Source organism: Coccomyxa subellipsoidea, assembly GCF_000258705.1.
Source record: "Coccomyxa subellipsoidea C-169, whole genome shotgun sequence".
NCBI lineage: Eukaryota > Viridiplantae > Chlorophyta > Trebouxiophyceae > Coccomyxaceae > Coccomyxa > Coccomyxa subellipsoidea.
Window position 1 is genome coordinate 131082 of NW_005178036.1, and position 22662 is coordinate 153743.

Consider the following 22662-nt stretch of genomic DNA (forward strand, 5'->3'; position numbering starts at 1 on the left):
GCGTGCGCTTGACTGCACCCCATGCAATCGTGATGTGATTTCGGTCTTAGCAGCCGAGCTGCTTGCCTGCTGTTCTGAGGGCATGGCAAAATATTGATGCAGTTGTGGGGTGGTTGCATGTTGTTGTGTTAGTGTCATGCAATTCTAAATCACGCCTGCAGCAACACAGTATGTGGAAAGGCGTGGGCCGCATTAACAACATCTTCAGATACACATGTATACACTACGTAGGAGTGAGAACATTTGAAAATCTTGGTTAACAACCATCATCACGACATGGCGTGATGTTTCACGAGTCCTTGCATGATCCCGGGATAACAGGCTCAGGCTCTCAAGATATCAATAAACACCCTAATTGCAACCGGTATACCAATATTACGTAATAAGAATGAGACCATGTCTGACTGTGCACACATGATTCATGTGCTTCTCATAAGTTAAAGGGGTCTTGAGGCTGTCAGACCTCAACAGCGGCCTGAACAAGCGCTGCCTGCTCCTGTGCATGCACCTGCAAGGCAGCAGAGCACAATCAGCACACTTGGGATTAAATATTATATTACCGCTGACACAAGCCCTCACACTCTCCTGCTGTCTACAAGCCAATGCGGCAACGTTCAGTTGAGGGCCTGGATTCCAGTATACGAGCAAAGAGCTTGGACAATTCATTGCCGAGGAGAACAAGTAGTGCATGACAGCACCACGGAAGCTGCAAAAATGCAGGGATCGGGCAACAGCATGTGCTGTGACTGATCTCCACATGCACCGGGCAGAGTCACTAGCACAACCTGCACTTTTCGTAGTCCAACACAGGGAAAAGGAGAACTTCATATGCATACACAAGAATCCAGAGAGAAGGAGCCGCAATCTGTCCCTTTGAAGCTGCCAATCCTTCACACCTGGCCTCTGTTAGGAAAGCGTGCGATGGTTACTGAAAGAGAAGTTCTACTTAGGGGCCCCCCACCTTGCCGAAGCCGGTGGCGGTCGATGCGCAGGGGGGTCTGCCAGCATACTGCAGCTGCATGGGGATGGGGCGGTTCTCCTCGCTCATGCATGTCTTGATGCGCTGGGCCACGTGGAAGTAGGCGCCCATGTTCATCGGCTCCTCCTGAGCCCTGTGCACAGCAGAAGACAATACATCAATGCCTAGTTCTCCCAGGAATTTCACGCCAAACAACGCCGCCTGTGGTGCAGGGGACTGCTGACTGCGTGTGGCTGTGTGGGGCAGCTGCAGGTAGCAGAGCTCACAGGACTTGACATTCAATGGTCACAATGAGCAGTGCAAGTAGAAGCGGCACCACCAGGAAATACTGTGCATGACTGTTCCTCGCACACTTTTGTTCAGGGGAACACCCATCTGGCCAATACCTCTTCAAGGCATGGCTTCCCACAATTTTAATAAAGGACGATTGCACGGCATAGGAGCGGCCGTAGACAATGGCTTTTGACACAACTTCAGCAGCAGTCGTGACATCAGCGGCGCGGTCAGCGGTGACTCACCAGAGAATCTCGGCATTGGGGTAGCGGCGCAGCTCGCGCATGACCAGGTCGAACGGGAACGGCGCCAGCTGCTCCAGACGCACCAGAGCCACCTCTTTCTCTGTGCCTGCCTTCTCCCGGCCCGCCTTGAGCTCATAGTACAGCTGCAGGCACACCGCAGCACTGCTGATATTTTATCAAATTTATTATATTATGTTATGTTTATATTTCATATTCATTACATTATATTTTTTGCCCTAAAACCCAGGTCACCGTCTTGCCTGAGACAGTTCTGATGAAGACTCAGGGACAGAATCTGCTGCCCAAAGCTGCTCAGGTCCAGGGACATTTTCGTGCGCACATGCAGCGCGGATCTAACAATCCGACATATGCACAATCTCCATGCTTCAGTCGACTGCCCTTGAGAGGCCCCTGGCACAACGCTGGCCCAGCGAAACAGAGGGGACAATTCTGAAGCACATGAAGGCACCGAGCATTTGCTGGTAGACTTTCAACAACAGCCAGCCATGTTCCCTACCAGTGCAAACCACATTGCTTGGCACTTGCTTGCAGCGGCAGGAATGCGGTCATACATTGAGTGTCAACTTGCAAGCGCACCTTTCCAGAGCAGAAGACGAGGCGCTTGAAGCCTTCTTCTTTCGGCGGGTGGGGGTGGCGGTCAGAGGCGCTCTCATCCATGATCAGCCGCTTGAAGCGCACACCCTGGATGCCCTGCACGTCCCCGGCAATATATACCCTAAGGGTAACGCCAAGATGCAATATTTTGAATCCCGCAGGGCCACTCCCTGTGGCGGTTATTAAGGTGTATTTGAACGCTTTTCCTGCCAAGAGGCGCGGATATATTATAAGAAATCTTCCTTCTGTGTGCTACCCTGTATTTCTGGACAGGACGCAGGGCGCCATCAGAATCCAGTTTCAAGAGGCCTGCACGTGGCTGAGGTGCATGCAAAAAGGACAGTACATAAGCACGAGCACACAATTTCTGCACTATGTCCTTCAGCCAGATCCCAAGACGAGGCCCTCATATGAGCCTTAGCTCATCTCCGTCCTTCTAGCTCAAAAGGATAGTGACCAGCCCTGTAAGCTGGGTGGAGGCTGCCTCCTCTGAAGAAAGCATGCGCATACCCATAGCCCTTCTGACACATGACACAAGGGGCTGTTTCCTCAGAACGCATACCTTGTCGTCGGGGATCTCGTCGAACTCCCAGAGGCCGGACTTGGCCTGCGGGTGGCGCAGCAAATTCTTGGGGGACATCACGATGAGGGGCTTGCGGAACTGCCGGTGGATCTGCCTCCGGAGCAGGTGGAAGTAGTTGGCCGGCGTCGTGCAGTTGGCAATCTGCGCACACATGCAGCCACAGAATTCAATATAATGACAAGCAAGCAGTCTCTCTCATTTTCTAGCGAGCTGCGGAGACTTCAGATGACATGCTTTGCTGACATGGCGCTGAGAACCTCTGAGGTTCTCCAAAATTCCAAACCCCTAGAAGGAACTTTTGCTTTGTATGTAGAGGCTAATTGCGCGTGTGCATGCGTGCAAACACCTCAGAACAATGGCCATAAAAAAAATGGCAAATCTGGGTGGCGTCAGGGTGTTTGCACACAGTTGACTGTCAATAACTCCTGCACATGACGCGCTGCGTGCATGTGCGCAGCTTCTGGCAACGAATTAACCAGAGGTCCAGTCAGACGTGTGACACAGGTGACGATGCATCATATGCCAAGCAAAGGCAGCCACTGCTGGGAATATATGGAGCCTGGATAAGAGTCCAGTCGAGGTCTTGGAGAGATGACTCAGATGTTCGTGCAGCTCTCTGGCTGGTCTCACATGCTGTCCTGACCTCTAACCTGTGTGCCCGTGTCGGTTTCATGCTATTATATGCAGCTCATCATTGCCAGGCATGCATGCGCGCGCGATTAGTCACCTGCCAGTTGATCTTTTGGATCTGGCCGCCCAGGTGGCCGCCGGAGAACCACTTGGACTCGTCCACCTTGGGGACCTCGTAGGGATTTTCGTCCACCATCTGCAGGTACCGCTCCAGCCGCGCACTGCTGTGCTCCGGGCCCTGCGCCAGATATCATGTTCTTTCATGATTCCATTACGGTTATTTCTACTGAGATGCTATTCCTGCAGGAAAACGCAAGGTGCACTTGTACGCAAGCTGCAGGCTGCCATATATCCTATTGCTGGACTCGCCAGACCCAAGCAAGACCCGCTACACTGTGGGCGCAATGCTTAGTACATGCATTGGTCCCTGTTAGCGGGGCAGCAGGCATGCAGGTCGTGCAACTCACTGCCTGCATCATGTGGGGAAAGTTCAAGAGGAGGGGCAAACATAAGACAAGCAAGCACTGCAAGCCATGGCAAGCAAGCACCTTAAGGGACGTCCTAGCTTGCCCCTGGGTGAGCTACTCAGTAGGGGGCCTGGCAATTCTGACTTCAGAGTAAAGATCAACGCACGAGACACACTTAATCTGCCTGCGCACTCAGAGGGAAAGGATGCGCGCCTGGCCGTCGTAGCCGTGGGGTAGGAGCACGGTAAGGCCGTTCTGGCGCAGCCACTTGGTCTCGCCCGACGACATGAACTGGTCAAATATCACCTGCGCGCGCGCACACAAGACTCTCGAAGGTATGCTCTCTGTTTGAACGGAATGTGGCCGTGAGAGCATTCAAAAAGACATGCAGCAACCTGGGTCTGCTAAAAAACCTGCGCCATGTGGAGCAGCTGTCAGAAAGGCTGTACTTGGTCTGCAATGGAAACCCAGGAGACCATGGCAAGCCCATACAGCCTTGACGACAAGCCACAGATGGATTGGGACTCTTCTTGCAACCCAGGTTCCCGCCGCAAAAACTTTTGCAGCAAGTAAACAGCCACCCCATGCTTAAGGTCATCCTACTTCTGTTGGAATACAACCCTGCATACCTAGAACTGCATCTATCGCGCAACGTGCAAGCAGTGACATCTGCCTCGTACAGTAATTGTGCCCTCAGCTGCATTCAGACAGAAGCAGGGCTGTGAATAAAGCAGAACTGACAGCAGAGAACTCATGCACATGATGCCATCAGGCGCGCACCTGGGCGCCATTGGCAAAGTCGCCGAACTGGGCTTCCCAGAGGACGAGCGAGTTGGGGTTCTCCAGCGCGTAGCCCAGCTCAAAACCCAGGATGCCGAACTCGGAGAGTGAGCTGTTGGACACCGTGAACTGGCCCGGCTTCTGCCCGCTGAACACGTGGCTCAGCGGCGTGAATGACTCCCCCGTCACCTGCGCGGCGACTCACCCTTAGTCATGCATTCAATGGCGCATGACCTGCCTTTGCATGCATGCTCTAAGCCATGTGCACTGTAATCGAAAACTCCATTGATCCCTGACAGTCCAGCGGAAGTAAGAAATCTCCTGACATCTCCAACAGGCACCGGTCAGTCCGCAATCGCAAGGTACTGCTATGGCAAACCTTACGCAAGCTGACGGACGCTGCCAGCTGGAATTGCCCCTCTTAACAGAAATGGTGGCGTCGTTCGCATTAAGGATGAGCAAGTCGCTTTAGAGGCCATGCGGCGTCATTGCAGCCCGCTTATGTGTCATGTGCATTGGAACTTGTGAGGCAATGTTGGCATTGCAACAGGTAACCTGGGCATCACGGCAGGAACTTGTGGAACCCAGCCAATTTGTTCCATCGAACTTGGAATGCCATGTATGGGTTCCCAAGCCGACAAGAGCCTGCTAACTTGCTCCTGACACACCTGATCACCCCGCTAGCACCAGACAAAACATCTGCAGGGAGCAAGTACAGCTGACTAGGAAGTTGTGTGAGCGCCCACCTGGTCATGCACGACTGCATGGCGGTGGCTGAAGGTGCCTCGCTCAACATCCTGGCCACTCAGCCGCACGTGATTTCCTGGACACGCAACCAATATATGTGACCAACCTCCAATACGGCCCTGGGAATCCTCCACTATTCCAACCTTCCGAATGCCATAGAGAATGCGCCCAAGAACGTGTCCCAGGTAACATGCACACAGACTCGTACAATGCAGCACTCGAGGACCACAAAGCAGGTCACAGCTCACACCCAGCAGAACCTGCCGTACAAATGCACACAGAACATAAGAATCCCAGGCAAGTGTGACGCTCCCGCGATGACAAAGCAAACAGAGCCCACCTCCGCTAAGGAAGGTGCCGAGTCATTATTGACCAGAACCTGGCATGTAGAGACAAGCATGCTCCTGCAACAGTGTGGAGGATTGCGGCACAAACATGACGACACGTTGCTTGGCTTAAAAACTAGCGTACAGAGCCCACCTTCAGAGAGCAGGGTGCCGAAGGCGAGTGCTTCGGCTGTGCCCCAGTCAATGCCCTCCCCAGTGTCAATCATCTGGCGCCGCTGCTCGTACACTCGCTTGACGCCCTTGTGCAGCGTGAATCCCTCTGGCACATTCGTCAGCGCGTAGCCCACCTACGCGCGCATTTCACAATGTATTTAGGGCATAAGGACGATCCCGCTATGTTGCGTCCACCCAAATTGCAATGTTTTTGAATCGCCACATGCATACAAGGTTGATCTCTTTTCACTGCCACACCTTTGCATAGTCAGTATGCCAGGCTACAGAAGACCCTGAATGAAACAGCAAGCCGCGTAGGTTGCGAGAAGTTTCCTTTCTTTATCTCGAACCCATGCAGACTTTCCGCTGCATGACACCATTCTGTGGCATGCAGTTTGCAGCAGCATGATGCGGTGCACCCGTCAGATAAAGAATTCTGGCAGGAGATATGAAGGATTGGTTTCTTAGAAGTGCAGGGGCAGCAGGGTGTCTTTTAGTGGCGTTCTGAAACCAATGTGGCTTTTAACAAATAAACAGGACAATTTTTGTGGCGCATGAAGCACCTGAGGGTGTCCCACTTTGAAGCCACGATTTGGCTTCTGAAGATTCATTCACCGTTGCAGGAAGCCACATTTCAGCCCTTCCAAGCAAAATTACGCCCCAAAACACCAATTTTTGGAGAAAACTCCTCAAAATTCCAGCTTTCGTGGCTTAAATCTTTCAATTCAGGCATATGTCTGTAGCCACATTGGCTTCCAGCCAACATCCTTAAAAAGAAACATTGGGGCCCCTGGGGCAGAGGGGGCCGGACCTCCTTGAGGATTTGGAGGGGCATGCACTGTGCGAAAGCATGATCCAAAATACTGGTACATACAGGATCGTGCCAGGAGAGAAGAAGAATGATCCCACGGGAGTGGAAGGGGCAGAAGGGCGCGCACCTCCTTGAGGACACCGAGAGGCATGCCGGTGTTTCGGATGCGCGACATCTGGCTGGGCGAGTTGTAGCCCGACCAGTAAGACGACAGCCAATCCTTCGCCTGCAGAGCACGGATCAACTCAAGTCAGATATCTGACATCCTGGGATATACTGAGGGGTGAAGGAGAGCGCATTTGCAGCGCACAGGCTTGGCTGTCCGGCTTTCACAGCTCCTATATTGCTGTGATAGCCATGAAGTGTCACCTTGCCCCGAGGCAATGCACCCTCCTGCCAGCAAGGGTGATTGAGTTCTCGCTAAAGAGCACCACCAATCTGGTGGAAACTTATCAACACGAGCCACAGGAAGCCAGTAATTCGCTTCACTGCCCTACCCAGAGAGCCTGCAAACCTCTCTACCTCTCATATTCGTGCAAGCTCCTATTTGAACGGAAGTGCACCCTTAACTTTAGTTATTGCTTCAACAGCGGCCACACAATTCCAGTGGCTGTAGAGCTGCCATATAGAGGATCCAAAGTGCCCATCTAAATCCCTGGCTATTGCAAGCCCAAATCCGAAATATATATAACATTTAGGTGGTCCCTCACCTCAGGCTTGTAGGTGCGGGCGGCCTCGAATTCGGCGCCCATGATGCCGGACACATGGTCTTGCAGCTGTTTCAGGTCCTCCTGCTTCACAATCCCCTCCTCCAGCAGCTGCTTCTGGTAGATCTTATACACGTTCTCCAGCTTCTTGATTTTCTGCGAGCATCCATTGTAACACCATCAACCCAGCAGCATGCATGCATGGCAGCGAATCTTGAGGGGGTGCTGACGCATGCAACAAGGACCCCAATCCCTATATCAATGTCCCAATACAAGTAAACCAGAGTCCTGCTTGCTTGCATACCTCCCGCTATCTCTCCTAATCATCGTTTACTTGACTTCAACAGTCTCCCATTTTGACGGTTTGGCATACAGTGGAAAAGCTACAAATTTGAGGTGGGCATACGCTCGACACGTGCAAGTTCATCGGGGGTGAATCCACCAGAGAACCGAGGGGGCGTGACAACAGAGCAGTGGCTAATCAGCAGCCAGAGAACAAACCTTGTACATGAGGGGCTGCGTGAAGGAGGGTTCGTCGATCTCGTTGTGCCCATAGCGGCGGTAGCACACGATGTCCACGACCACATCACTTTTCCAGCGCTGCCGCCACTCGCCCGCCAGCTCGCACGCGCGAGTCACGGCCTCCACGTCATCGCCGTTGACATGCAGGATCGGCGCGTTGAGGGACTTGGCCACGTCCGTGCAGTACGGGGAGGATCGCGACTTGCGCGGATCCGTCGTGAACGCCACCTGACAGACAGCGGAGCCTGCTATAAATTACCCAGTACTGAATACTGGTCAAGATATCAGAGGAAGGACGTTCTCCCATAGCACCAGACATTTATTAAAAAACAGTTGTAAGATCAAGGGGATATTTGAATCCTCGCTATCTTACTTAGATCACTTGGTGCACTTGGAAACCAAGTGCACCAAGTGCACTTTTTTTTTATTTAAAACGAATCTTGAGAACAAAGAAGGCCATGTAGCAACCACATGGCTAGAAAAATCCCCGCATGCACACCCGTGGGAAAAAGGCACCCTGGCAGCTGACTTGCATGCAGCTCCACACACCTAGTCTCAGCCCGTGTGAGAGAATCTCATGCCACAATGCAGCAATATTACCACATGCATGCCGTTCAAGCCACACAACCCCATGCCCTGTGCCTGGCTCTAGTTACTCACTGTGCAGCGACAAAAATAAGCACCTGGTTGTTGACCACGATGTGGATGACGCCGCCGACGGTGTAGTCAGGCAGGGCGCTCATGTCGAGGGTCTCATAGACAACGCCCTGCCCCGAGAAGCTGCCGTCTCCGTGCAGCAGAATGCCCATGTTGCGGTCGCGGCTGGCGTCGTCGCTGTAGTACTGCTTCGCGCGCACCTTGCCCACCAGCACCGGGTCCACCGCCTGTGCAGAGCCAAAAAGCACAAAACTCAGCGCCAAACCAGGCAACATGCCCGCATAGGACTAGCAGGGGGCGTGTGACGTAGAATTCTATTTACCGCGATCCAGCTCAGCCATTATTGGCTCTGCACAAAGCATGTGAGGGGTCTCCTACGGGGTTCCCTGTAGTGCCTTCAAGTTTTCTTTCTACCGCGCCGGAAATGGCCCAAGAAAGAGGCCCAATGCCTCAGTCGGCAACAGCGCCAGAACACCCTCAAAGACAGCTGGTGGTGCGCTTGCAAACAGTAGATCGGACTTTGAGGGAAATACTGGTGTGCTGCCCGAACAGGCCTCAGCATCAAAATAGGCGTCATGCCAAAACAGGCGTCCTGCCCTCCTGAATCAGCTGCCACTTGAAAAACACAATTTTTTAATCAAGCCAACTTTGAAGTTCCAAGGCACGCATGCCATTGCTGATTGCCTTCAAGTGGCACCACCAAACAAAGGTTATGCAGCGAGATACAGGACAAATTAATGCAAATAGGCCCAGGGTAGTTCAGGTGCCCATGCATCCAGGGAGCTAAAAACACCCCAGCCTGATCACATACATGGATCCCGTCCACAACCACACAACAATTGTTTATCGGTACCGCACTCATTCTAGTCTCCAGACCAGTGCACCATAACCAGTGCACCATAACCTTGAGACCCAAAATCCAATAGCCAGCCCAAAACCCGGACCTAAAACTTCCCAAGGGGATGCAGCCGCACCGAGGCATCTACCTGCCCGCTATTTGAATCCTGGCCAATGCTGCCAGGGGCCAAGAAATCATGCTTACCTCGAGATGAGAGGGGTTGGCGAGGAGGGACAGATGCACGCGCTTGCCGGAGGTGGTAGGGCGGTCATAGGAGGTGCCCAGGTGGTACTTCACATCGCCGGTGCCGGACCACTCGCCGCCCCCGGACTCGGGGGTCACTCCGGCAAACTCGCTGAAGATCTGACGCAGCGGCTTTCGCACCACGTTCGCCAGCACATTCAGCCGGCCTGCGCGCAGGAGCGGGACCCAGGCTCAGGCAAAAGTTTGGGTGCGAGGCAAGGAGATAGGGCGCAACAAGTGCAGAACCAGGTTTTCCACCCATTCCGGCCTGGCACTCTTGACAGCAACTGAGGAAATGACCTTGGAAGCGTCGTCTGCCAAGCAGATGCATCCGCCCATCTGCCCAACCACAAACTGTGCAAGGACATCTCGCAGTTCCCACCGAGAGCGCCAGCCCACATTCAACGGTATCTCTAGTGAGAGGGTAGGGGTACATGCAAGAGGTCCCCGTGATGATTGCAAACGAGACAAGTAGATTCAATGCAGGACAACCTTGGTTGCATGCAGTCTTGTATTCTACTGTTATATTCTGCGGTCAATTGCATTGCGGCTGGGGTGCAGTACATCAGTGCAGACACCTCACCTTGGTGAGGCATGCATGCAAGAACTTCCAGGGCTGACCCCACATTCCATCAGCAAGTCACAGTTCTCTCATTTTAACCACTGACTGTACTATGCACCAACAGAAAGTGGGGCATTCCCATGGCTGCAACATGCAAGGCACGTGACAGGCACATGCTTGAACCAAAGCGTGCATGTAAGAACTCAGATTGTGATTATCTCTGCTTGAATGGGAGGGCGGAGGCCTCACCTCGGTGGGGCATGCCCATGACAATGGACTCGACGCCCTGCTCGGTGCTGCGGTCGATGAGCGCCTTCATGCCGGGGATGAGCGTCTCGCAGCCCTCCAGGCCAAACCGCTTGGCCGCCGCAAACTTGTTCGCCAGAAAGCTCTCGAACATCTCGCTCCATGCCAGCCGGTCCAGGATCTGCAGCTTGCGCTCCGGAGTGTACTTGAACTGCGCAGGGCGTACACACCGGGTTTATTGTACAATACAGCGCCAAACTATGCCCATTCAACTCCCGGCCATTGGGTTTCTGGGGATTATGTGTACTGTGATATTACTTGTGCCCAGGCTGTGTTCGCAAATGCTTTCCAGATAAAGCACGCAACAGGATGCCTGATCCTCAGGATCCAGTTGCGTCATGCACTGAACCAACAAAAGGAGTCTGGAGGCAGTCAATCTGTGTTATGCCCTGCTGTGTGGACCAAAACCACACTCCGCCGGCGCTGCCTGCCCTTGCTAAGTCTGTATGTGACAGCCCCAGGAACGAACCAGAGTATTGCCCATGCCGCCATTCCTTTAGCAGTCCCACAACCGGCAAGGGCTCCCAAAGCCAGCAGATGTGGTTATGGTCCCCTTTGCAGTGAATTTCCCAATGAGCTGTGTACAGAGGCGCTCACCTCCTCGGCGGTCTCGATACGATCCCTCAGCCAATTGCAGTGCTCCCGGTCCGGAATGTGCATGTACTGCGCAGCACATGCAGCGCCTCACGCGACTTATCTTGGCAGAATTATGGACAACTGACTATAAAGTGATAGGCTGATGTATGCATCTTGCTGTGGAATGCCGCTTCCCAGGTGCTGCAACCCTTAGCAGTGGACTCCGGAGCCATATTCCCTCAGTCGAGCACTTGCATGAGGGTGCATTGCAGCACAGAATACACCAGTCACAGCACAGAGTGGACGGGTGGTGTTTGAGGAATGCATAGTTGCACCATACGCATCCGACCATTTGGCAAACGGTGAAGATTCGGTCGTATGTTCGGTGTTTTGGGCCAAATTAGGCCGTTTTTGACCGTATTCCGTATATTTTAATACCGTATGACCGTATTTTCGGCCGTATATACGGTCCCCAAAAAGTGTTCTGACCGTCAGAGTCCCTTGTCAACCAGCGCGCGTGTGACAAGACCGGCCTCCTTAGAGCCCTCACACAAACACAAACACATGGTGCAACTATGGAGGAATGGTAAGGTGCAAGAAGCGCGCCTCGTAGCCGATGGTGCCACAGTATGCCTCGCGAAGGCGCTGCAGCACTTCGCGCAGCGTGCGGATGGGGCGCTCCTCGCTCAGAAACCCCTTCATATTCCAGGTGCCCAGAAAGAACCTGCGCGCCCCCCAAAACCCTGCTTAATGCCCCTTGAAGTAAAATTCCCCTCATCCTCTTTGAAAATCCTCCGTGCACTTCCTGCCTTCCCACAGTACGCGTGCACTCCTTAGCTCAAGGCATTGGCGTGCAAAATAAAGTCCTTGAAGAGAGTGCCAGCAAAGACTGTCGTGTACGCTTCCTGTACTGCAGACTGCATGTTTTTTGGAACACAGCGAGAATGGTGGGAACATGTCATGTTTAGTGTGCTGCTACGGTTTGGTCCAGCATATGGGGCGTGAAGCAAGGAGGCTGTAAAGTCCTCATCAGGGTACACGGCATGTGTTGCGCGCCGATGTGTGCATGAGCACAGCAGCATGTGCGTGGCTCACTCTCTGTCGAGGTCCTTGTCTGAGAAACCGTACAGCGCCGGGTCCAGCTCGATGGGCATCGGCCGCTTGTCCAGTCCTAGGGGGTCCAGATTCGCCATGAAGTGCCCGTTCACCTGCACAGATGGTAAAACAAAATTGACTCACATGCCACTCGATGAGAGATTTTTATATGTTACTCCTGTGCCGCTTTATGGCAGCCGTTTGAAGCAGAAAAGCACAAGCGAGAGGCGCCTGCCCTCTGATCCCTGCTGTCAAACATGCCTCGCATGCCGGCACATAGAGGTCATGCATGTTTAGGTAGAGTTAATACTGGGCAAGGGATCGCCTGGGGAACTGACAGGTATAGCATGTGCGTCTCTGGGCCAGGAAGTGAGAGCACTTGTGAGGCGAGGAATGCCAACAATCAGTGTACACATGGAAAGCAGTGAGGTCCAAAAAATTGGCACGAGGTAAGGGATATGCCTGGTATGCGCGGACAAGCAGCAGCAGGCGCTGGCTCTCCTGGATGGTCTGGTTGGAGACTGCCGCTGCTGACAGGGGGGACACCTTGCTGCCCTGCTCGTACGCATGGTACGCCTCGGCCACTGCCTCGGGCGCCACCCCTTGCTCTGCAGATGGCAAGGAACATGTGAGGGACGCAACAATTCTTGAACGATCAGTGCTTGCCGCAGCAGATGCATCACGTGTCATCATGTGTCATTCTGCGAAGTTGGCCTGTCAGATGGTGATATCGCCAGGAAAGACTATGCAACAGGGTGACAGGACAGGACAGTAGTGAGCTTGGTGTGCTGCACAATAAGGCAGAGCAAAGCAAGTCGTCCCATACCCAGGCTGTTGAAAAAGCTGGCCCATGTCTTGTCCACGCTGCTGGGATCGGCCCGGTACCGCTCTTCAAGCTCCTCCAAGTATGTGCTAGATGTACCATCCAGGAAGCTGCACGTTGCATGAAGGCAAATTAGCTCAGAATATTGATTACCAGCATTTGCTAAGATAAGGAGCCTGTCTAATGTCACTATGCACAGCAAGAGCAATAGAAATAATATCCAAAAGCTATTTCCGAGATCAAAATATACCTGTCTTTGAGCTTCGGCAGCGGCACCGGCTTGGGATCCGGTATCGCTCCGGCAACCGCAGAAGTATGCAATACTTTTTCGGTGGCAGTCAGACATAAGGGCGACACATATCTGAGGCGCCCAGTCACCTGGGTCGCTAGTTTGCGGTAAAAACCGCTGAGGGCCATTCTTGCTACTTTGACGTTTATTCACTGGAACTTGCACATACCACCGCAACCCCACAAGGGGTCATCTGGGTCGGTGAGACTCGATTGCGAAGCTTTTTGTCAAGTCCAAATTGGTTAGGTCATGATGTTTGTTAATGCGCACCACGCCGACGGCGTTCTTCAGCGGTTACGTCACTTTTAAGGGCGTTGAAATATCTACATCTGGAGGGAGAGTCTTGCTGAGTTTATGAACAGCCTCACTCTGAGTGCGTTTCATGGCCTGCTTCACCTCGCCCGGGACAAGTCCTTTTTCCAAATCCACCAGAAAGCGCCTGACTGCTACTAAAGGGGCACGGCCAGCCGTCCGGCACGCTCTAGAACGAGAAAGAAGCCTTTTTCTGGTGAGCACTTGTTTGACAGCTGATCTGTTTTCTTTGTTTGGTGCACCTTCAACGGCCCCTGCGCCCTCTCCCTTTTTTCCAAAACTTTCTTTGTTACATTTAATAAAGGTTTGCTTCACGCCAGTGCACATGCGTGCGATTCTGGGCCCTCAATAAAGTGTTTAAAGTTCCAGTGTCAACTTAAGAGCATCGAAACTTTGAAGTTTGGGCGCTTTGCCTGGTGTTTCATTGCTTGCCGATCTTTTTCTATTTGTTATTTTGCTTGATTGTTCTTCTGAGAACAGAAATGCCACAGCAAAATGGTTAACGAAGGCCTGGGCATAGAGTTGGAGTCCTGGTGTATACTGTTACATCGAGTTCCAGTGGTGGGGGTTACCTTTGGCAGATCCTCGCTTGGTATGATCATGCCATCGTGGTATGCTGATTTAAAGATCAAGGTCATATCTTTTCTTGTCGCGCTTTGGCTGCAGAAGACCCGAGTTTGCTTGTCGGGATCTGAGCTGTCGGTCTTGAGTTTTCAATGCCTCTGGCCGCGATCTTACTTGGTCTACTTTTGCGCACATCGGGTGGCTTGGATTGCTTCCTGTCGTTTTAGATCCCGAGTTCTCGTCAGAAAATTTCGACGTGCTGTCGGTTCTTGATCATCTCGATGAATAGAATCCGTACACCTCCCATGCTTCTGTGCGCCTTGTGTCCCCTGTGCGAAGAGGGTGGTCTGCTCTTCTCTGTTCAACTGGCGTTACCTTCATTGTTTCTTTGAGGTCGCACTGTAGCAAGATCGCGGATCGGCGTGTTGGCAATCGCGACTGACACTTATGTGCATGTGATCCAGGAAAGATGAATCAGGAAGGGAGTGACATCTTCCTGCTCCGAAACAACACCAACGTATCGTCTCCATCGCATGCATAGATCGTTGGAGTGCTGCAGGGCAGCTTGAGGCTGCCTTGGGGAGTGTCAAACTGATTCCCATGGGACAGAACAGGCGGCCCAGCTCTGGGTCGCAGCAGCAGATGCCCCGAGGGCCAAATGGCATCATTGCGCCACCTGGAGACAAGGCTGGTGGGTCTCATGAAGGAGGAAAAAATCAGCTTCCTTATACATCTGAGATCTGCTTGTAATCTGTAGCGCTACATGGCTGGACTGTGCGCAGAGGGCGTGCATGATGCGGATGAGCAGTGTGTGCTTCCTCTTGTGCCAAGAGCTCCGCAGGAATGTGGCATTGAGAAGCGCATGCATGCATGCAGGTGTGGACATCACAGGCCTGCCTGCCAACGGAGCAGTGTCTTTGAAGCTGGAGGCCGTCAAAAAGATGGTGCAGAGGAAGGCGGACACTCCGCCACCCAATGATCGCCAGCCCTCCCCGGTGCGCCTGCCATGGAAGTCAATGCTATTTAGCTGCGCTGCAACACCTGAGTCTCACGTGTACTCATACTTAATTGGGACATCCCGCTGGTCCCTCTGTATGTCTGGCACATGTCCTTCCGCACCTTTGTGCGTATACAATGTGCAGGCGGAACTTCTCGTCAAGTGTTCCATCCCATCAAGGCCGACCAAATATATAAAACAATAGAAGATGTGTGCAGCACTGACCACAATAAGTTTTGAGCCCAATTGGCATGGACTCACGGGGTGGGGCATGCGCGCAGGCGGACAGCAAAGGCGAGGGTGTGCGGGGCGCATCTGAGGGGCGGGAGGGCACGCCACAGGAGACGGACGCGCAGCGGCGCAAGCGCGAGGAGACGTTGCTGGCGAGCGCGGCGGCGATTCGAGCCCTGCGCGCGACGCTTTCTTTGGCTTTCCAGCGGCCGCACCCGGAGCCGGCCGCGCCGCCGACCGGCCATGACTACATCCTGCAGGAGATGCGCTGGCTGGCAAACGACTTTGGGCAGGTGCGCGTGGTTTCCTGTTGCACTGCAAACATGCACATGTAAGCTCTCAGTGCCTAGTCAATCGCTAATGAATATTTGAGCACCTTTCTAGACATGCCACCTTCGTGACAGGCTGCCCCATACTCATCGGTCAGCACATCTCCTTCTCTTCGAGTTTCTGTCACATGACAGACATGCTACGGCGTGCACAACTGAGTGGTGGCAGTAGCTACAAGCCTGTATTTTGACAGAAATTCAAGGGTAGCAGATGTGCTGATTGATTTGACACATCGAACAACTGGTACTTGAGCGGCCTAAAGTCAAACACCACCTAAACTGACACCGGCGGTTGTGCTCGCAGGAGCGGCTGTGGAAGAGGACTGCAGCGCGCGCATTCGCGCACGCCGCCGCAGCCGTGGCGAAAAAGGGCAGCCTTAAAACGACGCCCTTGGGCGATCAACTTCGAGCCGAGGCCGCCAAGGCAATGGCGCAGGTGGGGAATGCCTTTGTTAACATGCGATACGGTGTCTCACATTTTGAAATTTCTGTTGGTAAAATCGGTCAGTCCTTGGTGCTTTTGGGGTTGGTCTGCCCGATGCCACAATGCTGGTAGCACCAGGGTTGACCGATACCACCAGCAGGAATTAGAGGGATTGTGAGATGTATCCTCATTCCCAAACTCTATTTTCATAGAGCACCTGCTGGACTAAGGCGGTTTGGCACTGATCATTGCTGGGGAAAAACAGCACCACCGGAATTTTACAATCAAGAAATTCCAGCATCATTTGAGCCTGCCGCGATGTTTCGACATGTCTCTCAATTTATTTGTCTCCTGCCCAGGAGGAGTCACTGAAGTCTAGGAAGGAGCGCATGGCCAGCAACCGCAACGCTGGCACCTCTGGCACCAATAGCCTTGCCACCAACGGTATGACAATTTTTTAGATTGATTATGTCTTGCGTCTTTAGAATTTCTCCCTGCCTACTGGCGGGAGAATTGTATATGCAATGTTCTGCCCAGAGTTCCACTTTCAAAGCCACTTTTCTGCCTGGTGCATTACTCATGCGCACACGCAGGGACCGTAACCTCTCCGCTGCATGCCTGCTTGAGTTCAGCCTGTTTCAAATGCACAGATACTTATAGCGCAGATCTCACATTGTCGGGCCTCAGATTCTGCTGACAATCTCAATGACCAGAGTGTGTGTCCATGGTGCAGGCCTGCTGCATGGTCCGGCGTCGTTTGGGGACCTGATGCTGACCTACAAGGCGGCGGAGAGCCTGCCAGAGCTCCTGGAGCGCCACATCACCGAGCTGGCCGAGGCAGATGTCATCCTGCGCCTGCAGGTGCGCTCTTATGACATGCTTTTCCGCTCGCTTTTGTTAGGAACATGTTCCACCAAAGAAAGTCCTATGGGAGCCACAATTTAAGCCTGTTCTGGCTGGTTAACTCTCAGTGCATTGCTACTTCAACTGTCCCTCTGGCATTGCTTAGCACGGAACCGGAGTCTCATTCCAGTGCCATATATATGACGCCACGGGAAGATGAAAACCGAGGAGATCTTCCTGACACGCTGGTGGCTGATGTGCGTGTTGCTGACAATGTGCAGAAGTAAAGAATTGCACACAACTGCCCTGCCTTAGTAATCGTGTGTTCTGGTGCAACAGGAGGAGCGGGAGTGGGAAGAAGAGGTTGATGCGGCGCGGCGCGCGGCGGCCGAGAGCGCGGAGATAAAGCGGCAGGAGAGGGAGGCCGCCGAGGACGCCGCAGACGGCGCCACCACCGTCGACGAAGAGGACAAGCCGCTCGGTGCGTGTCCTTCTGCTCCAATATGAAGTCAAGCTGATTGCCTTAGTGGTTTAGTTTGATGCAGACTCTGAGGACTGTAGACTCATATGCTTGTGGAATCTCAGAGGGAATGAAGCTGTGCGTGTTTGTCTGCACCTCTTGGATACCATTTTGATACTGACCTACTTTACAGCTCCTGAGCATGCATGCCACCTTTCTTGAGAGTCTCAATGAACGCTGTTCGAGACATCCTTGCTCGATATTGCGCGGTGCAGGGCTGACAGCCAAGCGGCGGAAGAAGGGTCGGCTGGCGCCGCACATTCTGAAGGACTATGTGGAGCTGGATGATGTGACGGACGTGGGAACTCCCCTCGGCAGACGCCTCGGCCCCGGCCGGCGGCCCACCAGTAGCCTGCGCCCCTCCTCCGGCCTCTCGGACCGCCAGTGCGCCCCCGCGCCCCTGATTACTCATGATGACCTGGCATGCCTGCTCCCAATCACTGATGGTCGTCTCGCATGCGTGCCCCTAATTTCTTTTGTTGCCCTGGCGTGCATGGCATTGCGAGCCTACTGTGAAGTTAGCGCAGATGTGCGCCTTCGTTTGAAGCATAGATCTATACAACTTGACTGGACGAGGCCCACTCTGCAGTGCCTTGCACACCGATGGTTGCATGCTGTCCCCTTGCGGAGCTGCTCATCTGGGTGAGCAGCACTTGCATTGATGCGCATTGCTGACGGAGAGCTTTTCACAGCCGCACATATGGCCCTGGTTCCCGCTCTGTATGCTTGAGCTTGTGTAGCTGGCAATCTTCTCAGCGCACAGTCTGGAAGACACTCTCATGCAGCAGCCCGAACTGCAGGATATGGATTCAAATTCAAGTTTTGAATTGTGGCATGCTCGGCAGGCTGTCGGACGCGGAGCAGCGTGTGCGCAAGCGCCGGCGGCGGGACTTGGACGACGAGGACTACGAGGAGCCCGTGCAGCCGCGCCGAATCTCCGCGCGCAAGGCCTCCCAGGTGCGGCCTTACATTCTGAGCTTTGTACCATGCTATTTTCAGGGCCGAGACAGATTAACAACAACATCACCCTGCAGCACAGTGCCTAGGATTGTGACACAAGATGACCTCCCGTATGGAGAAAGCTGCGGCCATGGCCAGTCTACAGCCGTAAAGCCACGGGTTGCTTATAGGCAGGGATGCAACAAGCCTGGTGTGCAAAGCGAGCTGCGCATGAGGAACGAGACAACCTCCTTTTGTATAATTTTATGTGCAATGATACTGTCTAAAGAGTGATTTGGGAGATAAGCAGACTTTGTGGGAGGGAAAGTGAGATGTGTTCGACGTTTTGCTGCCAGGTGGCGGCCAGCCTGGACCGCCAGCGTGGCGGCATGATGCGCCAGCCGGACAAGCGTGGCGCCACCGGGGGGCCCGCCAACAAGAAGGCCCTCAACCGCATGGACAGCATGGGCTACCAGGTTCGCCCTCCTGCAAAAAAGCAGCCAGATATTTGGGCCTGGCCTGTAGGGTGCATCGCACTTATAGAGATCAGGTCACTTTGACAGCCATCGCCACAGCCTTGTGTCACGCTTTAAACTTTAGCAGAAGCCAACATTAGCAGCCTGACGGATTGTACCCATGCAAGTCTTGCTGGCTCCATGAGGCCATCCTGAATCGTCAATTTTGCTCCGCATAGATTGGCCGGCGCGGCAGCGGCGCTGCGGGCAGCGGGCAGACGATACCGTGGAGCCCAGAGGAGGAGCGGCTGCTGTGCGCGATCGTGCACGAGTTTGGCAGCAACTGGTTCCTGGTGGCCGACGTGCTCGCGGCATCCTGCTCCATGCAGGGCATCTACCGCAGCCCCCATAACTGCCGCCAGCGCTTCCGAGCCATCACGGTGGGGGCCTCTCACTGCTGACCCCCTTGGGAGCTTCAGGGGGGTGTTCTATGGAGCCCATGCACCCTTGGGGAAATAGTCCTTCAGCACAATTTGTTGGGCATGGGCATTGTGCTGCGCTAGGATGTGGTGTTGAGGGCTTGGCAATCACCTGTGCAGCTGTCATGCAGTGGGAGCAGGTGGGTAGAGTAAATTTGAGTGACACAGTAGGCGACATGGTCAGTCATCGTCACTTCAGGCTATGCGGATGTTCCCTTCTTTGTCGAGGTTGTACCCCAGCGCAAGTCACAGCCTTCGATGATGATGGCAACCTCTGCAGAGCCACGGAAGGGCGCACCTCCTAGAGACATCTGACCTTACCCTTGGTAGATCCTGCCAAGGTGCAAGGCTTGTGGGTTTTGATTCAATAAGTTGAGCTGCTGGCGCGCGCAGATGAGCGGGCAGGGCGACGCGGAGCCGACGGAGGAGAGCGCGCTGGCGGCAATGCAGATCGACAAGATGAGCGCGCGGCAGATGATCCACCAGTCGCTGCCGATGCCCTCTGACATCCTGCGCACGCATCAGAGCGCGCTCGCCAACGTGGGCCAGAAGGCGCGCCAGAACAGGCAGCAGGACGAAATGCGCGCGCGGAATGCCGCATCTCAGCGGATCGAGGCGCACCCCTCTTACGCGCTCGTTGTCGCCGGCGTGCTCGCCACCGCGCAGGGCACCTACCGCAACCCCATGGAGCTTGCCGACATGGCCGAGGCCGCCGCGTCCGCCCAGGTGTGAAACTTGTGCTCTCTCTCCATTGAAGAGTCCTGGCATGTGGCGCGCTGAACATAGGTGTGCAGGGCAGTATTCTAGCGAAGGAATAAGATTGAGGGGGTGGCTTGGAGTGCAGGCTGCTCAAGCGGCAGCTGCAGCCGCGGCGGCACAGGCGGCCAACATCGCGCCGCCGCCAGGGGCGGCCATGGCGCCGGGCCTGGCCGGGCCGCCCATGCCGGGCGCGGGGCCGATGTCGCCAGCGCAGGCGTTCCCTCCAGCGCTCAACGCGCCGATGCCGCCCATGCACCCGCCGCCCCCGGGCTTCCCTGCCGGCCCCGGCCAGCCGCCGCCGTCCCCCGGCGGCGGCGCCGCGCCAGCCGGCCCGGCCGGGCCGGCTCCCGGCGCCGATCAGCAGCTGCAGCAGCCGCCAATGGCCGGCGGCATGCCAGGCATGCCGCCCGCGCTGCCTCCGGCGAGCCAGCAGCAGCCGCCGCAGGGGCAGGCGGCTCCGCCAAACGGCGCGGCGCTGCCGATGAGCGCGGCGCTGGGCGGCGGCGGCCCCGCACAGGTGGCGTCACCTGGGCCGCTCCAGCAGCAGCCAGCGGCCGGCGGCATCCCCGGCAGCCCGGCTGGCATGTCCTTTGGCATGCCCATGGCACCCGGCCCTGGCACACCCGGCGGCACACCCCAGGTACTTATCCAGTTGTCTGCACCTGAAGGAGTCAGACCTTCAGTTTCTGCCCGTTCCTTTGGCTGAAAAAAAAATGCAAGTAGAATATTGTCTGAAGAACAATTGCCATGCCGCGTGCAGCAGCAACAGCAGCAGCAGCGGGGCCAGATCACCAACGCGCAGCTGCAGCAAATACTGCGCACCAACCAGCTGCCGGACGGGCGCGAGCTGACGGCGCAGATGCGCAATGCACTCATCCAGCGCATCCAGGGCCAGCAACGGCAGGCCCTTCCAAAAGGTGCCTGTTTTGCTGCATTTTGTGACATTGTTATGTTTGTTCCTGCCTGCGCAGAAGTGTTGGCCAAAAATACTACTTTCTGAACATGCCTTATTATTGTGCATGCCAGGGGTGTGCTACTGTGCTATTGTAGCTCACACAGTATTAAGACTGGTGAGCTGCTACTGACAAGTGTGCAATGTGGTGCAGCGGGTATGCCGCCGAGCATGCAGCCGCAAGCGATGCAGATGCAGGCGGCTCAGAACCTGGTGGCGCATCAGCAGGCGGCGGCCGCGCGCATGCAGCAGCCGATGCAGCAGGGGCAGCCGGGCATGCAGCTGCCGCCGCAGCCGGGGCAGCAGCCCGGGGGCGTTCCCGGGCAACACCTGCCGCCCGGCATGCTGCCCAATGGGCTGCCCGGAATGCGCCCCCCGGGCGGCTATGGCCTGCCTGTCGGCGGGCCCCTCGCCGGCGGCGGACCCCCCGCCATGATGGCCGGCGGTGGCCAGCCGCGGCCGCCGCAGCCGGGGGGGCTCCCACCTATGGCCCCCGGCCAGATGATCGCCGGCGGCATGGCTCCACCCCAGGTGACCCCTCAGGTTCACCCTTTCCAATGCATGTGGTTCAGATCAGGGTTCAGCGTTCTTACCCTTCTCTGAGGCGGGCTAGTGGGAATGATTTTTCTCAGGCGGACTTCAGTCAAGTTTACCAAATCTCTCAAGAGGTGGTAGGAGACATGTGGGTTCCGGCAGGAAAGAAAGTGCATCGGTTCTCTGCAAGTCTGGTGAAAGGCAGTGTGTGGCAAATGTTTCTATCTTGCTTCATTGCCGTCTCTGAGAAGGAGCTGCGTTTCTTTCCTCACAGCTGTCATTTTCTATCGTAAGTGGGTAAGATTCTTCAGACGGCGATGGGAAGAGATGTCACACATTTGGCTTGCGACACACGGACATGCACATTTGCAGTCCAAGAACATTGACCTGAGCACTTCGTTGCATTTGCAGATGCCTGGATCCAATTTGGGCGCCATGCCAAACCTCCTCGCGCAGTCGGTTGCGGCCGCCAAGCCGCCCGGGACCAGCGGCTGATGTCAGCGCATTTTCCATCGCTGATGTCATGACCACATTGTTCATTTGGATGGACTCCTGGAGGGTTCTGGCTGTTGGATGAGCGATGACCTGTGGATAGGCTCTTGAAGGTGCTCATTTGATGCAGCGCTTTTGTGTCAGCTGGTAGGGCAGCCTTTGTAGATGCAGTGCGGACGGGATTACAGCAGAGAAGCTCTTTGTGCTTTTGCTGTGCGTATGCGGCCATGGATGGATGGACGTGGGTTTGAGATGCCTTCCTGCTTGCTGTGGATACCCTGCTTGCTGTGGATAGGCACTTGAGGCCCCATGTGTGCAGAGTGGGGTGTGTCTGACAAAATGCGGAGCTTTGCCAGATTGGTCACTGCTGTGGCACCAGATCAGCTTGTGGAGCTGCCATTTTTGCTGAGGAGCAACCATGCTTGGCATCTTTGTCCTGAGCAGTGTTTGCTGTGACTTCTCCGCGGAGGCGTCCCTTGAAAGGTGCTTCCATGTCAAGTGTTTGTCTGTCAAGGGACCCTTTTATTTGACAGGGGTATGAATTTATGGATAGGAGGTCAATAGTTTGGGATGAGGAATTGTCA

General features: G+C 54.8%; 2 protein-coding genes across 2 annotated transcripts; one reads left to right on the plus strand and one right to left on the minus strand.

The window, feature by feature from the left end:
• Window positions 1-170: 170 nt before the first annotated feature.
• COCSUDRAFT_47257 (E1 subunit of 2-oxoglutarate dehydrogenase) lies at window positions 171-13376 on the minus strand (the record flags this gene model as incomplete). The annotated part of the gene is made up of 22 exons (XM_005647840.1): window positions 171-508; window positions 962-1112; window positions 1498-1640; window positions 2095-2208; window positions 2675-2836; window positions 3423-3563; window positions 4036-4098; window positions 4573-4761; window positions 5319-5395; window positions 5800-5953; window positions 6758-6856; window positions 7341-7493; window positions 7839-8087; window positions 8543-8743; window positions 9559-9764; window positions 10409-10616; window positions 11063-11128; window positions 11648-11765; window positions 12137-12249; window positions 12614-12744; window positions 12963-13069; window positions 13210-13376. The coding sequence occupies 22 exons, from the start codon at window positions 13374-13376 to the stop codon at window positions 458-460; spliced, it is 3063 nt and encodes a 1020-aa protein (XP_005647897.1). The 3' UTR covers window positions 171-457.
• A 1348-nt stretch (window positions 13377-14724) lies between these two features.
• On the plus strand, window positions 14725-22081 carry COCSUDRAFT_41619 (hypothetical protein; the record flags this gene model as incomplete). Its single annotated transcript, XM_005647841.1, has 16 exons — window positions 14725-14815; window positions 15001-15119; window positions 15403-15645; window positions 15986-16117; window positions 16465-16549; window positions 16839-16966; window positions 17288-17429; window positions 17684-17852; window positions 18314-18425; window positions 18764-18883; window positions 19102-19302; window positions 19735-20067; window positions 20186-20740; window positions 20861-21017; window positions 21207-21583; window positions 21998-22081. 16 exons carry the CDS (start codon window positions 14725-14727, stop codon window positions 22079-22081), a joined length of 3048 nt encoding a protein of 1015 aa, XP_005647898.1.
• Between the last annotated feature and the right edge of the window lie 581 nt (window positions 22082-22662).